The 26,389-nt window shown below is 41.5% G+C and overlaps 3 protein-coding genes across 8 annotated transcripts in view; 1 reads left to right on the plus strand and 2 right to left on the minus strand.

Moving 5' to 3' along the window:
• Positions 1-388: 388 nt before the first annotated feature.
• CYP20A1 (cytochrome P450 family 20 subfamily A member 1) lies at positions 389-13,439 on the minus strand. Its single transcript, XM_084524811.1, has 13 exons — positions 13,285-13,439; positions 12,962-13,011; positions 12,708-12,874; positions 9,725-9,870; positions 8,879-9,046; positions 8,094-8,172; positions 6,529-6,644; positions 6,059-6,113; positions 4,495-4,615; positions 3,681-3,792; positions 2,973-3,037; positions 906-995; positions 389-739 (listed from the first exon to the last, which is right to left on the minus strand). Exons 1-13 carry the CDS (start codon positions 13,354-13,356, stop codon positions 589-591), a joined length of 1,392 nt encoding a protein of 463 aa, XP_084380937.1. The 5' UTR covers positions 13,357-13,439; the 3' UTR covers positions 389-588.
• On the plus strand, positions 13,416-20,038 carry LOC311439298 (alpha-aspartyl dipeptidase-like). Its single transcript, XM_084524815.1, has 8 exons — positions 13,416-13,570; positions 13,648-13,736; positions 14,768-14,842; positions 15,423-15,502; positions 16,664-16,837; positions 18,336-18,395; positions 18,928-19,010; positions 19,530-20,038. Exons 1-8 carry the CDS (start codon positions 13,470-13,472, stop codon positions 19,606-19,608), a joined length of 741 nt encoding a protein of 246 aa, XP_084380941.1. The 5' UTR covers positions 13,416-13,469; the 3' UTR covers positions 19,609-20,038.
• Positions 16,668-26,389, minus strand: part of NBEAL1 (neurobeachin like 1) — an 88,047-nt gene continuing 78,325 nt past the window's right edge. For all 6 annotated transcript variants that reach the window (XM_084524805.1, XM_084524804.1, XM_084524806.1 and 3 more), the window contains 2 exons: positions 19,507-26,031; positions 16,668-17,898 (listed from right to left, as the gene is read on the minus strand). In XM_084524805.1, the coding sequence (XP_084380931.1) occupies positions 25,930-26,031 (102 nt within the window). In that variant the 3' untranslated portion in view covers positions 16,668-17,898; positions 19,507-25,929. The remainder of the gene's footprint in view (positions 17,899-19,506; positions 26,032-26,389) is intronic.

Here is a 26,389-nt window from a genome sequence, read left to right on the forward strand (position 1 = left end):
TTTCTTTCTCTCACACACACTCACACATACTTCTCACAAGATATATCTGCTCTTCTTGACAGTTATAGCTCTAGCTCAAGGGTAGGAAAGACACTTTGAATAAAAATACCTATATATAGAGAAAGATTGTGTCCTTGTGTCTCCAAGGTCTTATCTGGCTGGGATCCACAAAGAAGTATTCCCTGTGGCACAGTCCTTTCCTTATCCAGATCTGGCTGTTGTCAGAAAGGGACTAGACTAACCAGCAGCCTGGTCTTTGACTAGCTGGAACCCAGCAATTCATATATACACTGCTGCAAGTGCTTTTTTGTTTGTTTGTTTGTTTTTGTTTGTTTTTATTTTTGCTTCCTTTACAATGGTTTGGGCAAAAAGTAATTGTAAAGAAGCATACAGATTAAACCTACTTTAATATGACTATTCGTTGAGTTAGAAAAAGTACCCAAGCATATGTGGTTAAGAATGTGGAAGGTAACAATATATGCATGTAAAATTCCCTGGCTGTGTCCTTGTGCTGCCAGCACGATTCCCTCTATGACACTTGCCCAGGACTTCACTACTGGCACTTTCAGACCCTTGTTTTGCTTGTTCTTAGCTTCTCTTGGACACCGTAATCCAGGCTTCCTCTTTCGGTGTGGTTACCAGCTCATATTTGGTCTCCATGACTTGTCCTTTCACTGGGTGCAGGTACAGTTTCCTTACTAGGATGCTGAGCAGAACTGTAGCCACCATATAGGCAAACCTGAGGAAGGAGGCAGAAGAGAACAAAAACCTTGCCATGATATAAATCTGCCAACGAACAACTGCCAGCTTGGACAGATTGTCTCAGCAGTAACAGGAATGGGCTGAAACAAACTCCTCTTTTCTCTACCACAGAAATGCGCAGAGACCTGCTTCCCTTTGCTCACCTCAACTCTGGGCACTCCTGGCTTCCTGAGAAACCCAACAAGGAAAGGTTTTTCATGGCTGATTCCTCATTGAATCTCTCTGGGTCAAATCTACAAAAGACAAAACACAGAGGCTTTTTGTGAGGGCACAGAACCCTTCCTCTGGACACATGTCCACACACACACAAGAGTAAGAAACTGGCAATGAAATACAGAATCTCACTAATTTGCAAACAGCATCAATCTAGTGCCTCCTCTCTCTAAATCATGCTGGGTAATTCCACACAGATATAGGAAGGCAACTGTGCATCACTACATCTAAGTTTCCAGATGGTCAGCTGTGCCCCAGCTTGGTCAAAATGCTGAATAACTGAGTTACTGTGATACAGGGTTAGAACTAATATGCATGAACTCTCAGCAGTGGGTATTTAGCTCGAGTACACAGCTGAGCTGATGCTTTAACTTGCCACCTATTTCCCTCCAGGGCACACACAACCTGATTTGTCTCCCTCTCCCCCTCTCCCACCCCATCTCTCTGCATCCCTCCCTCTCTCACTTCCAAAAATATTTTCCTTTTTTTCCTTGCCCCTCGCCCTTCTCTTCAAGCAGCTGGTGTGTGTGTATGTGTATATGCTGGGGGAGGGAAGCTGGTGACTCATTCAAGTGAGAAAAGTGGCTTCCAGCATTAGGATGGTGGAGGCTGTGAAAAAAAATATTATTCGGGACTAGCACAAGTTAAAACGAGATTCCCACAATCCACTAACCCAAAGGAGACTAACAGAATACCATTAAATTTAAACATATGGTATTACAGAATAAAAAAGCAAACAAACAAACCCCAGGAAATTTAATGGCCAGGAGGTAGTTCTCTTTCACTTTCTGTTAAATATTTCTTCTTATACTTCAAGTCTTCGGGTCCCTGCCTAAACATCCAAGCTCTACTTCTACCAAGGTGAACAGGTATGTGGGTGCTGACCCTCAGTTAAAGCAACATCAGGCTTACATTCCTTCTGAAGTGGCACATTGCAGATACTGTAATAGGAAAGAAATCACAGCTGTCTAGCCATTAAAAATAAATAGGGAGGACAAAGAGCCATACATATTGTTTTTATATGGTAGGTAGGACAGAAGACCACAAAGTACTGATTTCTTGTCCCTGTCATGTACATACATACAGATCTGTCTCAGGCTCAAGCACAATCTCAACCCTCCTTCTTCTTGGAATAAACAATGTTCACAGCACTCCTCACCTGTTATTTCCCTGTGGCCCCCAGTGAACCTCTCCTAAACACAGTGCCTGCTCTATCCTACTGAGCAATCAATCCCTGCCGAGATATTCATAGGTCGTGCATCAATGCGTGACCCCTTTGCAAGACCTATGCTTGCAGGAGCAGACAAGCACTGTTCCAAGGGCTCTGTTCTTTCTCCTAGATTTCAGCTGTCTCTTCTCTCTCTCTAGAATAACTGACCCATATTTTTTTCTAGCCCAAGTGAAAGAAGTCAAACTAATGTTAGTATTTGCCACCTAGAGGCCACAGTAAGCTACAGCATTTTATTTCTTTAACCTCCAAAATACTACCTGAAATCCAGAATTGTTTTCCCAAAGTAATGAAGTAGCACTTTCTTCCCCCTGAAAACAAAACTTCCGACTGGCTGTTCCTCCCTTGTGTCACTGTTTCATGTTAACAAGCAGTGATTCCATAACCATTCAAATCATTCTTTTTCTCCCTTTCTCCCCTCTTTCCTCCAAAAACCTTAAAAAGAATTTACAAGCTTGTCAGGGAAGCAGTGTGTGTGGGAAAAACAAAAAACAAAAAACAACTATTAAAACCCGACAGACACACACAAAAACAGACTGGAGCCCAGGACGATCGTAACTTGAATTACCCCATATTCCTGCCCATGGAGACCAACAAATCAAGATCTTCATAAATAGATTTTCTTACAGACTGCCTTTCATCTCCAAAATCTGCTTAAGGCAGGTCCTGCAGTAAAGCAGGCTGTGCATGGAAGTAAGATCTAAAGAGTATCAATTAAAAAAGGAAAGGAATTAGTTTGGAAAGGAATAAAGATCTTGATTCTACATACTTGTATGGTGACAGCCAAGATGAACTATCCTGCAGCATCACACCAAGAGCATAAAGTACAAGTGTCTGCAAAGAAAATGAGGACAAATATGTCAGACCAGGATGAAATGCATGATTAAAGACAACTCTGGACAACTCTGCCAGACAATTATTCTGTGGACCGCTCATTTTAGTAAGTTGTTTAAAAACATAGTATGTTATACATGTATTCATCTACGGACTTCTATAAACACACACATTAGGATTTTAACTTCTTAAGGCCCATACTGCAACTCTTAGCAGTTAGAGAAGGCCAGATCCCATTCCTTTACTCTTACTGGCATGCATGTATGCACTACTTTATTCTCTGCAATGGAGGGTACTACTCTGTGTGGGAAGCATGAGTGATATGATTAGTCCTGAAATCATACACTGTTTTGCACAGCTGAGCTCATAAACCCCTTCAAAGGATGATTCATCCCTGATGGACCCAGAACCAGAGGCAAACCTGCTCAGGAAGAGAACATGAATCCCAGAGCCTATCCCACAGAGGAACCACATGGAAAACTTTGACTATATTGCACTTACAGATGACAGACCAGCTGCTCAGATTAAATGAGTGACGGAAGAAACGCTCTCCCTCTGTCAGCCCTCCATGGGAAGAAGTATGATAGAAGAGGAAACAGCAAATTCCCCTCCAGGAAACCAGGGTGGCCTAGTACTGCCCTACCTCTTTGGGGATAGTATGTTGGTCAACTCTGCCCTCCAGCTCCTGCAGCTGTGCAGCAATGGGAGTAAGCTTTGCTGTTCGCACTGTCTCACACAGGACTTGCCGACAGTATCTGCAACCAATAAGTCTGGGTCAATTTAACCCTCCCAGAAAGATGCTTATCCATGTCCTTGTTGTAGGCAAGGAGAGTTGAGTCACCTGCTGCATTCAGGGTCACAGTCTGCTCCTGGAGCTTTCTCCAGCCACAATTAAGAGCTTCTTTTTTTTTTTTTTTTTTCCTGACAAGTAGTCCCAGCATCTTTCCAATAAGCATTAAATCTCATCAGCAACATTTTCCAGATTTTAAACCAAATTATCCCCACTAAAAAGCATAAACATACTATTCCTTTTCCTAGAGCTCTCAGCCATACAAGAAGCAGCAGGAAATCCATATGCATTCTCCTTTACTGAAACCCTAACGCCAGTACAAATACAAAATACACCCAGTTGAACCACCACACACAATTAAAAAAAAATGGCACAGTTTTTCAGGCAGCCAGGGCACTGACTCTGTGCTCTTCTCCCCTGCCCATGAACCTAAAAAGTTTCCTATAGGCACCCTGACGAGAACAGCCTGGTCCCCATTGTCTGGAGCCCTACAGCAGATTCTCTGCAAGTCATCCTCTGGTTTGATCACTTACAGGAAAAGATGCAAGTAGCTTTTGGATGCCTTCTGCTGGCCCAGTGTAGACTGGGCATCAGCCTCCAGCACATGAAGCCCCTGTCCCTACTTCACAAGATAACCTTCCACTGCAATTCCTTTCAAGGGACCCACCTAAGTTGCTCAATTTTCTCATGCGTTATTGGTCCCTTCCCTAGAACACGGTCCACCTCCTTGTAGAGATTCTGCTGGACATCTTCAGAGGTTGCCAGAAAATAGACTGCCCAGGTGCACACTAGGGAAGAAACCAAGACAATATTAGTTCAAGAAAATTCAAACTTCACTAACTGTATTTGGTTTTCTTACTTGCTGTATTTGCAATGTTATTTTTCTGACCCCAAAAAGGGTGACCTCTGTTCTCAGCAGGTTGTACTGATTCTCTGTTCAGAGGGAGAAGAAGAGGTTGAACTCTTGTGTAACAAGAGACTCTACAAGCTTAAATTCTCTTTCCAATGCTATGAGGAACTTAGAAAGCTGTGCAGGAGACTGACCCATTCACTTCACAGTCCTGGGGAAGGGACCACACAGCCCAGCAAAGCATCAGTCAAAGAGTTTCTCTTTCCCAGTACGTCTAACAGCTGTGATGCTCCAGCAATTACCCCTTCTAGGGAACCAGGGTTTTTAGACCAAACATTCATCTGAAAGGCTGGTTTGTCCACAGCATTGGAAAACCCCCTTATTTAGCTGATTTCCTCAGCACACTTCTGACAAGTGATGCCAGGCACCCAATGTCCGGGCTCCTGACAGTGAGAGAGAAGAACAATATAGCTCTCTACACCAGGATGACCAGCATTTTTCTCCTCCACATCTATTTTGTGAGGTTCTCAGGAGATATCTTCAACAGCACAATGAAAAAAAAAGAAGCCTTGCATAAGAAATAAGTGTGTAGGATGCAGTTTCTCTAAAGCTACAAGGGAATGTTTCTACCATTCCTAACTGTCTATTCCTGAGAACTTTCTGGCAATCTCTAAGGAGTAAAGCTTCTTTAAAAGACTATCTTCCTGAAGTACTTGGAGAGTATACTCTCTGGGGATGTTATTAACATAGCTGCCATTTTTACTTTCCACGTACCCAGCAGCACCTGAGAGTTTTTCTTTGGAGTTCCAGTCCCACTGGCTAAGATAGAGGGCCTGATAATCAGGGGTTCAGTTTAAATCATCCTCATATCATAAGAGATTTTACACAGCCCCGGTTTGTATTTTCATTTGCCTTTTTTTTTTTAAATCTAAATCCCAATGTAGCTCCTTGGAAAATCTTCCCTATATGGAACATACCTATCCTCCATAGATTTAAAGCAGCCAGTCAGATTTTAGCACTCTGCTCTGATTTCTTTCCTGTGTACCAGAACCTATTTTATATCATGATCTTCGTGGCTTGCAATTTTTGGTGCTCTTTCATCAAATTTAGCATCACTTGAGTCTGAGCAAAAAACAACAGGAAGAAATTCTAAGGCTCACCAAAAGAATGGGAAAGTTGTCAAACCTCAGTTTCAACTCATTAGCTGTGAGGCTGTATTGAATGTCTGCTATAAAATTAGCTGCTTCTATACATGTGTAGCTCAAGAGTGACAGAACGACGAGCATCACTTTTTATTAGTCTAGATTAAGTCTCACGTCATCATTCTCAGTTTTAGGCAACCGAGTCCAAGGATAGAAAGTTACCTGCAATCTATACTCACAGTTAGCAGTAATTGTGCATCCTGCCAAGGAGAAAATCATTGCATCTTCCAGAATCTAGGAAACAAAATCTAGTTCAGAGAATGAAGTCTGTAAGATGCAAAGATTAAAAAGAAGCAGCACATTCTCCACTCAAGCACATGAAATCCCTTTAGTGCAGAGAGCAGTAAATTCATCTAGAAGACTGAACTCTCCACAGAACTTCTACTGTAATAGCACTTGAGACATGCTTAATACTAACACACTTCTGGTTTATAAAAATAGCAATGAAAACAGTGACAAGGAAAGCTACTGATGTCTAATTCAATTAAGCACTGTAGAAATGGAAAAAGAACCAGAGAGAATGCTGCTTTAGTAAGGAATCTGACCCCTGCCAGATGCAAAAGCTTAGATTAATCAAAGGCTACAGTGTAATGAGTTGCCAATCTACTAGAATTCCATTACTCCCAAATGACATAACAGCTGCACAGACCTGCTGGTCACTCAGGCTCCCCTGCAGCAAAGTGTCTATAAAGACATGCCTGTTGAATGATCTGCCTCGACGTTCCTTTGTGACTTTCCTTAAGGTAGATTCCATCTCCTTCAGAGCTTTGGAAGCAAAAAGAAATGGTTATTTTAAAACCTGGTCAGATTGAGAGCTGCAGAGACGTGAATCCATCTCCCCAAGCAGATTTTCAGACCAGCTGTCCCTGCTGGGCTCACTTACAGAAGCAGCCTCTGTTACACATTAGCGTCAGTTTGGAAGGTGTATCTCTAATTTAGTTGAAAATGTAGGAACCAAATATCACAGGCTGCCTACAACAAGTCGCCCTTACAGGTATAATCAAGACATGTAATCTGTGAGTTGAGATCATGTAAAGGAACGTCAAATAAGTTAGTTTCAACACTATAACCACCAGATAACATGTTTAAACAGCTCTCATAAAAAAATAAAATGTTTGAACCAGATAACTTCTTGCATTGCCTGCTGAGTTATAATTACTAGTGCCACGACACCTCCAACTACTGATATTCTCCCTTTTGCTAGGGGTTCTATAGACATAATGCTAGAGGAAAGCTAAAATGTCTGCGGATTTTGGCACAAAGGTTCTACTTATCTGAAGATATTTGGGTGCCTAACTCCTAGTGGCTGTTCTGGGAACTGGGGAGAGTTAGGCAACAGCATCTAGGTCCATGTCTCATTTAAGTGACCTAATTCAGATAACCCAAGAAACATGGAGCAGAAGCTGGATCTGAAACTTGATTTCCCAAGATCCAATGCAACCGTTTCATCTTAGATCTATCTGTCCTCTCTCATCTCTTCTCTGTACAGGAAGGCCAGCAATGCTTAAACACCAAACCTTACCAACCGGAGTTTGTGAAATTGCATCCTTAATACAAATCAGGAACAAGTATCTGTGGCAGAAGCCCATTTTAGTGGGGTAGTATCTGACTTAAGGCTCTTAAACCCACAGAATCAGCAACATGAGGAAGGAAACACTGGGTTGAAGGATTTACAAGCAAATCTAGATACAGGCTATTTTTCTGTAACATCTTATCAATCAATATTAAGAAGTCTTAACTATGAACAACTAAAAAGACTGGAAAATTGAAGAATAAAAAAAAAAAATCAATCTTAAGTGGCAGTACATTCATAAAATGGTGCATCATAGGAATGATTATACAAGCCAGACCAAAAGACCTCATCTTTTTCCACTTAGCACAGTTGCCTGCCTCCAACAGAGGTCAAAAGCAGATACTAGGACACAGAACAGGAAGGTAGCAAGCACACCAAGACCTCAGAACTAGACCTAGATGCAGAGTTCTAGTCCTATACACTTTTTGTACAATGGCAGGCTTGTCACTGAACTGCAAAACAATGATTCCTTTTGATCTTCTGCACATCTATGGAGGACACATCCAGTAGCTTATGTCATGGTGATCAACTGCAGAAAAGCCAATACAGCTGGACGAATTCAGTGCTTCCATATGCTAACTAACTCTAAGCATTTATCAGAGTGGAGCAGGGGGGTGACTGTGATTTTGGAAGGAACCTACCATCTTCATACAGCTTCTTCCTAGTCGTGTTTTTGTCAAGGGACCCATCCAAGAAACCTTTCCCAATCTCCGACCAGATCTGAAAGAAGGACAGAGAGAAGAGCACCACCACTTACCACAGGCGAATGCTGGGACTCTTTTATTCTTCCCTATTCAACAAAATGAAAACATCAAATAAAGACTTTCTCTGAATATGAATCTGGTCTCCTCTTTAGAGCATCATGCCTCATCCCATTTATTACATTTATAATAGCTGAAGCTGAGTTCAAATGAAAAAACTCTAATTGAAGCTGTAAGGGAAAAAGCATGGGCATCCTGAGTAGGAGATGAAATAGCTTCTTTCCCATCCTATCACCAACAGATTTAACATCCCCAGATGTGGACATAGCTTGACATCTCCACAGTTTTAATTTTCTTCACAATGCCAAAGAGCTTTCAAAAGATCTCTGAAAATGTGAAGTTCCACTGGCGTTCCCTGGAGAGAGTTTAACTGACATAGGTACCAAACACCTCCCAGCTGCCATTGGATCTGGGTTCCTGATTCTCACACACCCTTTAGAAATATCTGGCCTTAGACTAATAACAGCAGGATTAGCAGTAGGATCTTTCTGATTGTTTTGGTTTGGCACAACTGAGTAAGAGCTCTTAACCTTAATGTTAGTTTAATGTTAATGTCTCAGCAGTAGCTTGTGCTATCCCTTACTACACTGCACACAGATGCAAACTGTTTGCTGTTGGCTTGGAAAAATGGCACAGGAAATTTCCTGGCTCTTCATGACACTTACTGCATCATGGTGTCTGCGGAATCGGATGACTTCCCGGTCATCTTCAAAACTGCTGCCCATAGTTGTCTGCGTAACAGACTTCATGGCAAAGCCCAGCATGTGCTGGCAGAGCGGCACATGTTGTGCCTCAGGCAGGGAGAGCCATTTGGCTAGCAACTCTTCTGACAACTTAAAGAGGAAAGGAACCATTAGTTGGCAGTAATAGCAGCAGCCTATTTACAAAACATATCCCAAACTGGAGGCATTCCCACCCTAAGTTGCTAAGGCAGAACATGCTTTCAAGGCCATGGCACTCATCTATTCTCTTTTCAGGGTTTCCTTTCATTGTTATCTTAAACCAGCAACATTTTAGTCTCATATATCCTGCCTGGCCGCATGGTTTTCCCCCCAGTAAGACAGCTCTGTCCATCTCTATTGTTCCCTCTGTTGCAGAAAACACATTAAACTCTGTAATACTAGTAGCTCACTATTGGGAAGATGGACCTTATTCTGGCTGCTGGACTGAGGTAACAGAGCAGTTCTCCACCTGTTCATGGTTCCAGCAGCTGGTTCCTTGCTCCTCCCTCCTGTTCTGTAAAATAAATCTAGAAATCAGATGCTACCTTTAACTGCATCTGATGCCTTGGCATAAAATGACACAAGGCCAACCCTTTCCCCCAAACCCACTGGAGCTAACAGAAACCAAATTTTCACATTGTGCTCGAACAGGCAGAGGCTGTTCTATGTCTCAGATGCTTGTAGTTCCAGCACAAATCTGAATGCAGCTCCTTTATCCTAGTAATCATTCTCATTAAACTTTCCCCTGTGAGCCACACAGGGCTTCTCTGCTGCAGAAAAGCAAGTTACCTTCTGGATGAGAGCTAAGTTACTTTGAAGGGACTTGGTCACACCATTTTCATACAGCTTTCTCCTCAGGTGGCTCTCTCCTGTATCCCCATTCAGGCTGGGCTGGTACCTCAGGAAGGACTTCAATATTGCCTCGAAGGGATTCGCTGAAAGCAAGTAAAGGAAACACTGTTCTAATGTGACGACCACCTGGTCACAATAGCAAGAGTGGTAGGTACACTCCTTCCCCTTCTCCTCCATCTCTCTTGCCTGATCTGCAGCCCCCCTAGCAGATTGCCTCTTCACAACTGGGGTACCCTCCTGCTCCGACTACATCTAAGCACACAAGCCCTACCAGCTCACAAGAGTTTAGCCAGCCAGAGCTGCCTCCAGCGGAGAAGCTGCAGGTCTCTCACAGAAAACAGTGCCCCATTAAGCTACAGAATGCCTTCTACATCTAACCGCTTTCCATCTTCCTTGCACACAGACTCTTGCAGCAGTGTATAAATAAGACAAAAACACAAATCCTCCATCTCCTATAACCACAGCTTGCTTCAGTTACATCTTTAACTTTGAATTTCATCACCAGGAGCCTCTACCTAATTAACCTGCTGAAGTACACTAGTAGTCAATGCAAAAACATGCAATAAGGCATGGTCTACTACATGCTTTTCTGTTTCTGTACAATTTCCTGTTGGTCTCACGAACTGGCAGAATCTTTAAGGAACTGTTTGGAAGTAGCATTCGGGAAAGTTTCAAAAGAGACTTTCACTATTTATCACAGTCTGTTATTTCTCCCACATGAAGAAAGAAGCCTCTGAGGCATCAGAAAACATCAAGGCTAGGCTAGACACCTATGACTCAACCTACTGTGGATGAGTCTAACATTCCCAGCAGAGATCAGGGCCTCATTATGCTACCGGACAAACATCCAACAAGAGACAATTCCTACTTTCAGAGGACTTACCAGCTAATAACACAAAGGCAGCTAATGAGGCCAGAGGCAAGAACACGGTAAACTTTCCTAAATGCTTTTTTTCTCGTGCCATTTCCCTTCCAATGTTTTAAAGCTTTACAGCTCGCCCTGTTTCCTACTTCAAATGACAAGAAGTGTACGCATATGCCTTGTGGCACAGCAGATGGTACCTGTGGTTCTGCACGTGGAACAGGCTGTTGTGTGACTCTAGCTGCTGCTGACAATTCCTCCTCCATGGTACTTTGCCATGAAGTGGCTGCTGCTATTCATGCCACCATCCCCTGCTGATGGGAAAGCCCACAAAGCAATCTGGCATGCAGAGGCATTTGGAGAGGCCAGAGGATGCTTAGCACCATCATCTGCAGAAATTGCATAGTTCTCCTGGTGTGTGTGAAAGAAAACTGCTGGTTCAGTGATGGGCTCCATTTTTTTTCCTTCCCTGTTCCTAGCACAAACCATCCATCCTATGCCACTGCTACACTCACTGTTGTGAGTTTGGGACTTCAGAGACTAGGCTGCCCTTTGCAGACGGTTGCCCTCATCTTGTAGTGTTTGGGTAACATCTGTTTTTCCACAACTACAGGAGACTAATGACTCCACAAGGCCATCCTCCACAAACCATCTCTCAGAAACAGAATATTGTCCTACCAAGCACTTCCACAGACTTCATTTGTGCTTCGTCCTGGTCTTGAAAATAGCACTAGGATTACGTTTACACCTTTTAGTGAAGCATATCAGACTTTTAATGGTTTGATAGCCTAGCAATACCGTTCTATCACTTTCCTTCTTTGGAAATCTGATTATCAAAGAAGCATGGTATGACCACATTTTATTGCATTTCCCACTTATCCCTTCCTTAAAAAGTATTTTTTAGCCCTCAGCATCTGTATGAGGTCAGACTAGTCTGTAGCTGCCCTGGTCACCTAACTTCCTGCGTTTAAGCCCAGGTACTGTATTTGTTTTCCTCCAGTATTTGGATACTCTCCCAAATTCAGTACATTTCTGAAAACTTGTCTGCTCAAGGGCCTGTCACCATTTCTCTGAACTTTGAGAAAGTGTCTGCTCAATGTTCCCCAAGCACACTTGAGTGCATTCAGATTTTTCAGGGTGTGTTTCCACCTTCTGGTGTGCCACTGCTATCCGCTATGTCTTGCTGATCTTTGTTAACTCCTACGCCTTTCCCAGATCATCAGCGTTTTTTTGAGTCTGACATGCAAACGTACAAGAAGCTCACCCGTCATGACCCCAGCGTAAAGTGATGCTGAGATATCTGCCTGTGCCTGAAAATAACCTACACTATCAGGTCGGAGGTGTGCAACCAGCACCTCAATCTACCCTAGAGGATGAGAACTGGAAAAACAGCAGGTTAAACCCAAACATCAGCCTAGTCAACTTACTGTCTGTGATCACCTTCCGAAGCAAAACCTCTGAGAGGCTTACACTAGAAATTAAAACACTCTCCCAGGACTAAGCAGGTCAACTCAACAACCAGTTCCACTAACCACTTCCAAGGCTAGAAGATCATTAGTGTTTGACTCAAAACTCTATATCTCAAAGTAAAATGAAAATTAAAGAACTTCTTGAAATAACACTTTAAAAATCTCCACATTGAACCGCACACGGAAGCTATCACAGAATATCAGAGCTCTTTTCAGACTTCATTTAGCAATATTCCCCATCTTCAATCATACTTCAAGTTGCTTTTAAATTGTACCTCAAGTTGCTACAGGATCTTCACCTGGCTGCTTCAAGTGACTAACGAACGTGATGCTCTCTCTCCACAAATATTTGCCCTTAGGCAGAAGGTAAAAGGCAGAAGCACAGGAATTTTTGACAGCCACTGGACAGCAGCAACTCTAGATCGCTGACATTCAAGTCCAGTAAGCAGGACCACAGATGTGTCTGCTGCAACTTAAGGTTCATTTTCTTTCTACTCAGAACGAAATCCCAGCTGCCTTTGTTTGACATAGATGCTCAGCAAGGCCAGAAGGAACAAATAATCTCAAAGACAAGGCAGAGGGCACTTACATATCCGGTTGGGGTTGACGTGTTGTTTCAAGAGATCAATGGAGCCAATGCTGACAACAAGGCGCCTTCCAAACCAGAAAGAGACCACTGGGCCATATTTCTCATGAAGGTTCACCAGGAACTCGTGCAGACTTCTGCTAGCAACGATATCCGGCAGATTGCCGTCCCTGAGGAACACAAGGAGGTTACCTGGGCACGAGCCGCACACAGTGCCGAGGCTGAACGTGATCAAGGTGCAGATGGGAGGCACTTACTTCTCGTCAGTCGGAGCTAGCCCGGGGATACCCGATGCTTGCCGAGATGCCTGGAGAGCAAAGGGAACACGTCAGCCTCTCTGAACTTAGGTTTTAGGCGGGCTCCCCTGCAAGAGCGCTAGACCTCCGAGCAGTGAAGCCTTCCCAAGAGGGGCTCGAGGGGGCTGGTTACACGCGGGGTGCCGCAGGGCGCTGACGCCCAGCAGGGTGCAGGCGCGGCCCGGCCCGGCCGCCACGTCCCAGGCCGATGGCAGGGGCCGGGCCGGGCCCCGCAGCCGCCCGCTGCCTGCCCCGGGGCCGTGCCGCGCCCCCGCCGCCATTACCGGGTAGAGGTAGAGCACGGCGCCCACCAGGACCAGCAGGAAGGTGACGGCGAAGATGGCGAAGTCCAGCATGGCCGGGCCGGGACCGGGGCCGGGGCCGGGGCCGGGGCAGGGGAGAGGCCCGGCCCCCAGCACGGGGCAGGAAGGGGCGGGCCGGGCCGGGCCGGGCTGAGGCAGGGCGAGGCATGGGGTGCCCCCGGCGCCTGCTGCTGGTCTCCAACTCCACCCTGCACGGAGGGGGGTACCTGGGCCACTGCCAGCAGCACATCCAGAGCTTCCTCGGGGGGTAAGCGCCGGGGGGGGACCCGAGGAGGGGGGCAGAGCCCTGGGGGGCTCCAGCAAACCCGTGCCCTCTTCCCGCAGGAAGGTGAAGCGGGTGCTCTTCGTGCCCTACGCCCTGCACGACCGGGACGCCTACGCCCGCACCGCCAGGGAGAAGTTTGAGAGCCTGGGTAAGGGGGGACCCCGGGGGGGCGGGGACAGGGGAGCTCTGGCGAATCCTGCTTCAGCTCCGGTCAGTGAGAGGGTGAGAGCAGCAGGGAGCGAGCTGCTTGCAAACTTTCACCTAGAAGTGGGTACTTCAGAGGCCTCCGGCAGAAAGCGCCTTGCAAACACTTGTAACCACTTCAGGGAGGAAGCTCGTACGCCCGGATGCAAAGCAGCGTATTTTTATCCTCCGTAATGACACGGGGGAACACTTCTTCCCGTATACATTAAGCCTCTGCTCAAGCTGTGCACCTACTGCTAGGTGAAGAAGACCATTACTGTAATGTGCTGCAGGCAGGTGTTTGCAGGATGAGCAGTGACTGAGCTTTGCTATGAGCAAAGATCTTGCCAGAGTGGCCTACTGCAACAGCCCTAGTATGTGTCTGTAACCTTCCTGGTAACTTTGGACTTGTTACTGTAGTAACAATCAATACTCACTTCCTGGTGTATCACACTTTGCTCCTTATCTTGCAGAAAGATTGCTATCAACTGTCCATGTTCTTCTGGGGCTCCTGGCACATGCCATACTCAGTGAACCACAGCAGAGCAAATCTGTCAAAGCCAAACATTTTAACCATTACAAAAAATATGTTCAAATACAACATTCATACTACTAATGATAGAGCAACAATGGCAGACTGTTCAGACTCATAGCTGCACTGGGCAGTGACAGCTTTTTCCTCGTTTTCTAGCTAACTGGTAGTGCTCAGCAGGACTTCGTACCACAGCCAGCACCTGCTGACTGAAATGCTCTGCTCTTTTAGACACTGAGCATCTATATCTTTAAAAGAAACATTTGCTTTGGTACAGCTGCACACAGAAGCCCTGCATGAACATAGGGTATATAGCGTTTTTGCTCGTAGAGGTCTCTGAAGGTTCCCTGGTTGTATTGTGAGATGTTTGGGTGGAAGGGGGGCAGAGAACAGGATGGGGGGATTGAACGTATATTCCTCCTCCAAACTGAAGCAGCAAAGGTAAAAAAAACTTTTAATTTAAGGTTACGGGCTGGACAGCATTCATGAATCCTGTGATCCAGTGGAAGCGGTAAGGAAATCTGAAGCAATATTTATTGGTAAGTTTTACTTCTTGCTCTCTAAAGAGGGCTTATATAAGATGCTGCATTAGTCTTTGGTAGAGCTGGTACTGTAGAGACAAGCATGAAAAAGTCTCACCTCACAATTAGAAGCAGCTACAGAAAACAGTACTTTATTTGGGAACAGTAAGACCCTAAATTTAGTGGTGGGAATAGAAGTACGGAAGACCTATCAATGGAACTGCTCCTTAAGTAAGTTTCAAACTCTTCACTTGAACAGTACTTCAGCATTAAAAACATGATTCTAGATGTTTTATCATCATTTTATCAAGACTAAGAGGATCCAGGCCTACTGTGCTCAGATTGAGCGCAGTCCTAACACCACACTCAAGGGTATTAGAATAGTATCTGCTGTCAAAGAGCCAGTGTCATTTGTCAGAAGGACCTGGGACACAAGCCCGTGGCCTGCCAGACAATCATTCCTCTGAAGCTTCTGGGTTTTTTGTTGCTCAAAGCAGGATACTGTCCTGAACAGAGCATTGAGTCTGGCAAGCTTGTAATGGCATCAATTAAAATCAATGGTAAAGCACATTAAATAAGCTGGACTCTTTTTCTGCAGGAGGTGGCAACACATTCCGTCTCCTGAAAGCTCTCTATGACAACAGTCTGATACAGGAGATCAGGAAGAGAGTTCTTGAGGTAACAACTAGATGACTCAGGCCAAGTCTGAATGATAGGATCTCATGCATAAACATTTGTTCAGACAAATTCAAGTTGATTCTACGTCTTTGTTTCTAATGTACTTCAAATATTGAGCCATCTCTTGCAAGCTGGTGATCTGAAAGCTGTGGCCAAATGAAGCTGTCATTAGTCATGAAAGACTGAAAAGACTAGGGTCAGTAAACCATCCTACAGCAGTTTCTACGATATGGGACTGCAAGACTTTAGGATGTACAATGCTATGCCATACCTTAGAAGTAAGCCCCTCAACTTAAAATACCAATGAGGAGCAGTGCAAGGAATTAATCATTGGCCAAAACCCGTGTTTTTCAGGTTATGTTCACTTTTCATCTTGTTAATAGGTATGCTCAAGCTGCAGGTTATCTAATAGTAAACCAACAGTACAATTTAATCTGCCTGTGCCTTTTAGACAATCAAGTAAATGAGAAAGTGTTGTAATTAACTTGGGTGTCTGTTTGACATAAAATTGAGAGATACGAATGCCATCAAGCCCTTCCAGTCAGCAGCCCATTCTAGCATAGTGAATCTCATAAAGCACAGCAAAGATAGGTCACCAGTAGAAGACAACAGAAGCAAGGTGTTCCCCTAGTAATGTGGAACTGTGAATTACTTCAGACAAATTTATGCAAGCCACAGAATGTTTGAAGAGGCCAGCTGCCAAGAATAAAGGTCAGGTAGGCCATCTTAATATACACAAATACACAATGCGGCAGCACGGTGCTCAGCTTTGGGTGATCCCAAATACCCTGTTTAGAAGCTAGTTAAAAGCTACTTCTGATATTTCCTGTAACCGCAACATAGGCAAGCCGCATCTCTTAATAGCAAAGTCTGTCTGAAATGACAACCTTGCAAGTTTTCCTCTTGTGAGAGGATCACCCTGTTGTGAGTACAGGGCATTCCCTAGTTAGTTCTCTGCCAACTATTATTACATAGAAACTATTGCCCACCTCAAACTGTGAGCTCTTCTTTTTCTGCTTTTCACTTGTGAAGTTAGCAGTGAGATGAGCTAGAAGGACTAAGACTGATCTGACTGCTGAGTCTCCAAGACTGATAGAAGATGCTATAAAATGTTGTTCCCAATTGTGTTACCTCATACTAATCATTGCTTTTGTCTTTCAGGATGGGGTTCCGTACATGGGATCCAGTGCAGGAACTAATGTTGCTACCGTCAGCATCAATACTACCAATGACATGCCAATTGTTTATCCGCCTTCCCTGCAAGCCCTAGGTTTAGTTCCTTTTAACATTAACCCTCACTACCTGGATCCAGATGATAAAAGCACTCACATGGGTGTAAGTAAAGCATGCCACAGCAAATGCAGGGCACCAAGGTGTAATGATAGTGTGCATTTGCAAGGGATTACAAAGCTATAGAATGTCTTAACAGCTGCTCCCTCAAACAGTTGGAAATACCAAAGAGGCAATAACATTTTACTCCCTCCTAAAGCTTTTCTTTGAGTGGGAAGAGGAGCTGGCAACAGTGGTACTGAGGTGGAACAAAGTGTTTTTCACAAACAGCAGCTTTGCAATGTCTGAAATAGTGTTAGTTCATACCTGGCATGGAATTGGGGGAAAAAAAAAAAAAGAAAAAAAAAAAAACTTAATGTGAAGATGAAATGCAGTGTGTTTCTGGAAAGTCCTGGAATATGCTGCTTTGCTTCCTGATCTAGAAGACCTAATTTAAGCATACTTTAAGAGGCTTAAACATCTAAACACCTGAAATAGCTATCAGAACAGGGAAAGCTTAAGATTGCATGCAAACCTGTAATATAAGAAAATACCTACGTGTGAGTGTCCCTGCAAAGAGTACACCTTGTAACAGCCAGTACTAAGTAAACACATATACTAGTATAGCTGAAAGAAAAATGGTTAAACATCAGGCACAGAGATTGACATCTCCACTGTATGGAAGAGCTTTTTCTTAAATAGCTAGTCAGGAGCTAACCAGGAAGCAGTTTCTGGAGTGCATCCATTAACAGCCCAAATACTTTTTGCCCTTGTAATCAGAATTTCTCTGTGGCTAGTGGAAGTATTAAGAATAAGGGAATAATGAAGAGATGGAAGATCAAGATGTGCTTCTAGAATTTAGATGAAGTTGTAGGTGGTCACTTAATCTGCTCGCTTGTCTCTAGATAAGCAAGAGATATTTACAGGAAAAAGACTGCCTGCTATTTTTCCGAGAGGAGGATGGAAATTCTGTGCTGCAACAAGTACCTGTTGTGTTCCTATGTTTCCTTATCAACAAAGCCTTCTGGTTTGATTTTTTTAACTGCTGTTGTTCAGTTGAGAAGCAGCAACCCTCAGGAAACATGGCAGAGCCATTCACAAAAGCAAATTCTTCATTGTGATTCCTACTTGAGAAGGAAGAAACAGATATTTAATTAGTGGAAATCCTTGGCTCACTATCATCTTTCATGAAGAAGGCACCTCAGGCATCTGCTTCCTCTGTACTCTTGTTCTGAGAGTGAGCACATAGAGAAAATATTTGAAAAGATAAAAAAAAAAAAAAGCTGGATGAATTAACTGGAAGCTTTCGGGCTTTCAGGGGTTGGGACTATGCAAGTTCTGTTTGATCAAGCTACAATGGCTGCTAATGATGAAAGGGAAAAAATGTATCTACTGAAGTCAATCCTGCCACTTTCTTCAATACATTAGTCTAATTAAAGCATTCTCCTCAAGGGGAAGTGCCTGCTTTGCTTATCATTAAGAAGTTGCTGAGTGTCATAGTACTTGGATGGCTTTAACTTCTACTTTACTGCCTGGGCAGCTAAATCTACACTCATTATTGCAGGAGACAAGAGAGGAAAGAATTCGCCAATATCATGAAGAACCAAATACCCCTCCAGTTTTGGTAAGTAGTAGTTTCCAGTCAGGAAAGTCATGGCTGTAGCATGGTAAGCACTTTAAATGCATCCTTGCTAGTTTTCAGTGTGGGTTCCTCCTGACAAGCCTTCCAGAACTCTAGCAAGAAAGGCTAGTTATACTGTTGCTAACAGCTTCAGCCTTGGATTTTGCTCATTTGTTCCATGTGCCAGCTTTTAACTTGAAGTATAAAGTTTGCACTCTAACAAACCCAGCTTATTGTTGCTTGGACAAAAGTGAATCTAAGAATGGGGGGTTACAGAAGTAATTGTGGAACATTTTTCTTTTTCTCCGTAATGGTTTCTATAGCCTTCCTTAAAAGCAAAATTAAATACACAAGAAAACCAGCTTCTAAAATAAAATAACCCACCTACCTTTGTCTTTGCATCTTTGTTAAAAAAACTGAGCCAGGAAATCTTGTTTGTAGTCATGAGGAGCTACACTTAAAACCGCCCTGCTTGTGACAAGTGTTCTAGCTTTTCAAATAACTTGAAAATAACATTAAAATGTTTCCATGTTAGGGCTTGCGGGAAGGTGCAATGCTGCTAGTAGAAGGAGACAAAGCCACCTTACAAGGAGTAACAGGAGCACGACTATTTTTGAGGTAAATGGCTTCATTTGAATTTGAGTGAAATACAAAAAGAGAGATTTCTGTTAAACTCCTGGCCCATACTGCCTATCCCTCATGTCATAAGTTATTTAATCCTTTGCTTCCATTTCTCTTTAGGGAACACATGAGTATTGCTTAATGTTCCAAAAGAGCAGTCAGTATGACAACACTCTGAAGTGCTATGGCACTACATACATTGATGCTCATGTTTCTGATCGAATAACTACCATTCATCCAGAGTGCCCCAGCAGTCAGGCTGTGGTCTGTACTGAAGGCCAGGGGAATGCTAATTTGATCCTAATTATACCGTTTTATAGAAAAAGGGGTCTCAGGACTTCAGTTGTATGACCATTACTAAGAAATCAAATCTGTATATCCCAGGATGGAGGCAAGGAAGGGAGTCAAAGCTGCTAGTTAGGAACAAGGATGCCTCATTCAATCCCTGGTAACAAATGGAAGAGCAGTACTGCTAGCTGCTGTGCAAACTTACAGCATGGTTGATCTTGTTTACAGGGGTAAGAAACCAACTGAACACGAGCCTGGAACAGATTTCAGTTTCCTCCTGATTGACAGTAATCTCCAGAAGCTGTAGCCTTGCATATTCTGCAGCAGAAGTCGGCACATGAGGAGGAAGGGAAGAGATGCTTCTAGTCCTAGGGTGGGTGGCAAGCCTTAACTTTATAAATAAAGATAAATATGCATTATTGGACTCTTTTCCTCCACCCTGTTCACTTCTCAGACACATTTCTTTTCCAAGAAAAATGACATTTTTATTGCAATACTTGAGTAATAATAGAATAAGAATAGCCTTACTCTGAAATGTTCTGTACCTTCCATGCATCTCCACTTTGATTCCTCCCCCATCAAAAAAGTTACCTTAACACAATTAAGTCAAGACACTGAGTCAGCTGTTCCTGCTCCCTTGTTTTACCTGTGTAATAAAAGAATTGCTCATTTAGTGTACTCCCACAGCATTAGTTTCATTTTTACACTATTAATAAAGTGAGAAGTTGTGCATTCAATTATTTTTATTGGCTTCAGACTCATGTTAAATATATACAATGCTGATCATGTACAAAAGTGTGCATGTTAAAAATTGTTAGGTTACAAACTTGCAAATCCTAGAAAAGTGCAAAATTTTAAAACATCTTCCACCATGCTGTACAGAAAAAAAATCCATCATTAGCCAATATACACACTCTCAAAACATACTGATCAAACCGAAATAAGACATACAGTATACACTTAAAGCACCCAGAAGGGAGATATTGCACAGAAGACTGACAGCAAGTTTGTTACAGGGCCCGAAGGCATATTTTTGAAAGCAGATATTTTCAACACTCCTCAGACCTAACATTTAATTCTTAAAAAGGCATTTTTTGGCATTTAAAAATCCATTTGTAATCACATAATTGCACAAGGTGTAAGAATCAGAAGATACGATTAACTGTTGCTGTAAGGAAGGACTCTATTTGCACTGCCCCATTAGCTTTAGTAATTAAAAAAAAAAAGCTGAGACATGTTGAAGTGTCTTGCTTACCAAATTTCATCACGCAAACTAAGTAGCAGCACAACTTCCAACAAAAGACTGACCAAAGGGAGGTAAGTCTTACAAGCAGTGTTTCTCTAATTTTATATTAAGATGCTCCTGCATAAGCTAGGGGTTGAATCAGAACTTATCAAGTTTGCCTTGATTTTTTTTCCTCATGGCTTTAAGTAATAGCTCAAAGCTATATATGATTAAAGCAGTACTACCAGATACATGATTAAATTTATTTTAAACATTTCCTCAAGGCAAAAAATACGGCTCCCTCAAGAGGAAATACAGACTAGATAGGAAATTAAATACACAAGTGGCCTCTAACTTCACTTAGATATATGATACATATGGCTGGATGTTTTATATTTCAAATTCAAGACACCTTAGCAGCATTAAACTATAATCTCTACTGATGATCATGCTTCTGGGATAAAACGTAAGTCAAGACATTGTGTCTGCACAGAATCTAGTCACAGACCTAAGCTCTGGAAATACCTTCCAAATTTCCCAAGTCCAGAAGACAAAAATAGAAAGCACACACAACTGAAGGAATTCTCTCCTGAAGAAAACTGAAATGCTTATTCTATTTGGGCCCTTTAGGTAAACAGTAACTAAAAGAAAAACATGAGTTTTCTTCTACAGATGCACTGCAAAAAAAGTGAATTAAAACTGAACAAAGGGTATCTTTGAATAAGCACCACAAGCAGTTCCTCACCTATGGGGTGCTCCAGACTGCAATAAGATGAATAATAGCACTTGACTGAAAAGTAAACCTGTGCAGATCATGCTGAACTGCCACTCAGGCATCTGATGACTATAGTAGTGAAGAAGGGGACAATAATATTCTACCATTTTTTATAAACTGCAGTAGCTTTTCATGAAACCCTGGCTTTCTTTAAAAGTATGTGCCTCCAAGACCTATTAGTAATAACAAGGAGAATTTGATTCCTTGAGATAGAAAGGAAGATATCTTCCAATCACTGGAGTCTGATGTTGGTAATACGATGAACTCACACGCATATGACTGCACAAAAACTTTCTGCTCCTAGAAGGTGGAAGTATGTCTTGTGTTACTGCCTGGACCTGCACAGTCTTAGCCAAATAAATGTGCACAATTTTAAAGCAATGCAAGTTTATACAATCTGTTGATGGGTTGCCTTTTCATTAACTTCGTTATAGTTGCTGTGCTGTTACTGATTTATTACAGCACCAAATATGACTGACTGCAAAAACAAGGTTCAAGTTCAGCAAGATGAATGAAAAAAGGTCTGCAGAAGTGTAGCACTACGTGGCATATCTCATTTGAGAACTATCCACTTCTCCCATCTATAATACTTCCTGAAGGTTTTGCTAATATATGCTGGTAACTAGATCAGAGAGTATATATACTTGCACAGCTTAAGTCCATTCTCAGCAGAACTTTCACAAGCAACTGACTTCTACCAAAGTGTCACGTTTACATCTGAAAACTCCATAGGTTTTAAACCAAAAGGCATGAAAAGCCCATTCAAGAAAGCACTGAATACTTAAATTCCCACCAAATTAAATATAACCCTTTATAGTGTTTTAATCTCACAATATGTATTAGATTAGGCCTTAGGTTCACATTAGGATACATATTTATATGCAGGAGAAATGTAGTTTAAGATTGGGATTATTATTTTGTGCTGGTGTTGGTAAAGTACACAGGTGATAGAAGACATGGTTTCTAGATATCCTATGATTTAGTATTAGATAACAAGTATATTAATATGGTATAATCCGCATAAGTTAGATGCTACCTTGAACTGCAAACATTTCACTTTCTGAATGCTGGTATAGTATAAAAACTGCACAGATGAGATTCTTCACTATAGATATAAAAGACAATTAAAAATACTATCAACAGTTACAAGTAAATTGTGAAAATTAAACGTTTTTCTTGAAATAAGGGAGAGATGTATTCTAAGTATCATCCTTTGGTATACACTTTTAAGTTCTATGGAAAATTTAATCAATACTGCTAGCTGCTTGATCTAGACTATACACAAGCATCAAAAGAAAGTTTTCAATACATGTGTGTGTGTATATATATATATATGCATATATATATATATATAGTTACACAGATGCTTCCTTACTCAGCTTCAGAGATAAGTATATATTTAGCTTTGATAAATATCATTAAAGTTGTTCCAAAAATTAAATGCAAGAAAAGTACCACCAAGAAGGTCTTGACAAATCTAGTGTTATGAACAACTATGTTTATTCTGAATTCCTATTCAGAATTGTTTCATCTCACAGCTTTACTTTTTAACACTTAAATAAATATTAGTTCAAAAACAGAGGATAATCTTACTTCACAAGTACGCATTTTTCTACATGAAAAGCAACATGGTGGGATCCAAAGCTTCACTTAACTTGAAGGAATCAAAAGTAAGAGATCAGTTCACTAATACATAATAGATTGCAATTCAGTCAACCTTAACAGCTGATTAGAAAAATGATTTTCTACTTGAAAAAGACATAAAACTAAGTTCAAACAGAAACAAAATACCAGCTAATGCTCACACTTACCACCTATATCTTTTATTTAAAGCTGGTTTTAAATAAAGGCAAAGTGCAGACCTTCAAACCTTTGGAGTCGTTCCAAAAACACTGTGATGGTATATACCCCTCATCCTCAAGGACCACATAAAAGATGAAAAGGTAATAGTGTATGTTGCCATTCTGCATAGAGCATGAAGTAGCTCAGAGTTCATCTCTCCCCATCCTCATTCTGCTGCTACTTTGTGCAGAGCACAAACTGCTCTCAAGCCTGACAGCCCTGAAACTGTCTACATTTCAGCCTGTCCCACATATTTGTGAAGATCACCCAATGCTCATGATGCACTGAAATGACAGAACTCAAATGTCAAAACTGTTCACTACAAATCCTCTCATCCTCAATTATTTCAACTATATATTTTACTTAAGCTGACACCATGTATTCAGTATTCCTGAATATTAAATTACTAAAAAAAATTAATCCATCTCTTGTATAAACTTGTCTAAAACAGAGGATGATTTCAAACCTTTATGTGATCTTCTGTGCAAGTGACAGAGGTCTTTTGTAGGGTTTGATGAGTACATATCTCGATACTTTTTTCCACTTGATTCTGCTAACCTAAACCAAAATCTCCACTCCCTTCCCCTGCAAGCATACACTTAATCTCATATATGCATTTAAGCAGAACATGTATGTGTACTTACAAAAAACGTCACTGCAATGCCCCAAATGATGTGCTTCTTTTTTCAACTTCCCACAACACAGAAGATTCTTACATTCAAAGCTGCAATTCTTAGGAACTACTCTCAAAAGAGCTCCCCTGAAATCCCTTCTTCATGAAATCATAATGGACAAACATACTTCACATTCTCATATACACATTTAATACTTCCAGAGTATCCTTAGTATTCTCATTGGATAGGCAAGTGATTAAAAACAGTATTTCACTTCGCTTTTGGAAATTTAATGCTCTCTTGGCAAGCAACTCAGGGAAATTATTCTGATTTTCTCCTGACAATCAGACAATCCAGTCTGTCACAGTGATCAGTTTGAATATTGCAACTATGGATAGACCCACTTGTTCACAAGGCTGATTTACTGTTTCATTTACAAAAGAAAAAACAACACAACTTTCTTTACAGAGCACACAATCAGTCATTAAGAGGAGGAAGAGTAAACAGTTTTCTTGAAACTAATTGGACTTTTAAAGATTATCTTTTTCCACGGGGCAAGGATTAACTTTATTTCTATAAAGATAATAAATATTATGCCAAAATTTAATGAAATGAGATTATACATAATGGAGTTCTCAGGTAGTTCAACAGGTCCCTAGTCACAGGGAATACCTGATAACCTTTACAGGAGGTACAACACATTCACATCCATAAATAAATAAAAATAACACAAAAAAGTGATGGCAGAGGGAAGAGACGGGTAGCCAAAAGGGAATATACTAGCTAGCAATCAAATTAGAGCTCTGCCTTATATTTATACTCTCCTTACGGTAAAAGATGCAAGGGGAATATCTTCTCTTTTTAACAGACAAACATACATGTATATACATATATATACATAGACACATATACACACATGCACACATACCTTTGCACACCGGTCAAAAAAATCATGTTTTTCCCTCAGCACCAGGCTTTTCCAGCAGTATAAGGTTTATAACTTAAATCACTAATATTATAAAAACGCCAGAATGACAGGAAAACACAATCCCTTCCAACATCATATATTACATAACAAAAAAACATTCAGTAATGGCTTTTCCAAAATCCGTAACCATTTTGTTGTGCATAGAGCATGTAAGGATCTGATATTTTCTTCCCCCAGTTATTAAACACATCTTGAAAACGGATACATCATCTGTTTTCCTGCTTGTTTTACAGAAATAAAAATATGGATAACAACTGGTTTGGTGAATACCAAGCCAAGAAACAAACAGGTGCTTTTTCATTAAGTTGTTCTGCAGTGTTGTTTAAATGATTTTGCAGCGAAAATTTGTTGCCTTACTAATGAAGAGGATAGATCTTTGACCAACAGGGATATGTGATTTTTCCTGTTATTTCTTCAAGATAGTAACTATATTATGGGATTTCTTAGTGTGCATCTTAGTCTACTTAATATAAATAATTTTCAGCAGCAAGTATTTCCTACCTCCTTCTGCTCCTTCACCACCTTCAACTTCTTTGAAGTTATTCACGTCTGTACTTTAAAGAATTTCTGATAATCAAGTAGTGCAACACAGATGTTCCTTGCAGAACAGCCTAAAACTGGAACTACATAAAGGAAGATAGCAATAGGCATTTACAGGAACAAATCACAGTAAGTTGTTCATTGGTCTAAAAAACATACTGAAAAGGTCATAATTGTCAGCTATCCCAGTTTTGAATCATACCACTGCAACAGACAATTTTAGACTGACTGCTGGGGAATTACAGTGCTGTGAAAGCAATGCCAAATATCTTTCCTGTGATCAAGGAGCATCTGGCCCTATTCATCTTTAAATCAAATGGTACTTATCTTAAGTTCAATTAGCAAGCTTGGGTTTGGAGGTCTGGTGTTTTTGGTTTGTGTGTTTAGGTTTTTTGTTTTCCTGAAACACTGTTTTAGCAGCTGTTTAGAGAGGGATTTTGTTGTGACCAAATCAACACGGTTAAGGAAAAATGTGCAAGCAAGCTAACTTGCATGGGTACATACGCTTATTACTAAACCTCTACCATAAGTTCGTCTTCAACAGACTGTTAACAGTCAAGCCCCTGAAAGCTGAGATATACATTTAAAGTGACCAAAAGATTAAATATGTTTCTGGCATCCATGAGAGAAGGTAGAAGCAGCAATCACTTGGAATCTTGAGTGTTATATTCAGTCTCTCCTGATGAAATCTGGCTGAGCCGTTTGCTTGATCCCCACAGCTTTCGGGAAAGCTGACCTGAGCGCATCTGTTTAAAAGTAATTCAGAGAAACAAAAGGAAGGGGAAGGGATAAGGTGGATAAATTAAAAAGGAACTTCAGACACTGATTTTGGTGAAATGCAGACATTACAATGTACTGCATAAACAAAATTACACTAACAAAAGTCATTAAAAAACAAACCAAAAGTTTACACTTAGGAATGATTCTTGGGACTGACAAAAAAAAACAAACAACAACAAACAACAGACAAAACACTAATCCCTGTTGTCTTTGACTTCGAACTGCTAAAGGGATATTGCCTAGTAATGCATATTCAATACTTAGCCAACTTTTAACACCCTAGAAACAGTGTTGAGTTTAGATATTTTGATTGGAAGAAAGAAA

This window comes from Aythya ferina, assembly GCF_964211825.1.
Source record: "Aythya ferina genome assembly, chromosome: 6".
Taxonomy (NCBI): Eukaryota; Metazoa; Chordata; class Aves; order Anseriformes; family Anatidae; genus Aythya; species Aythya ferina.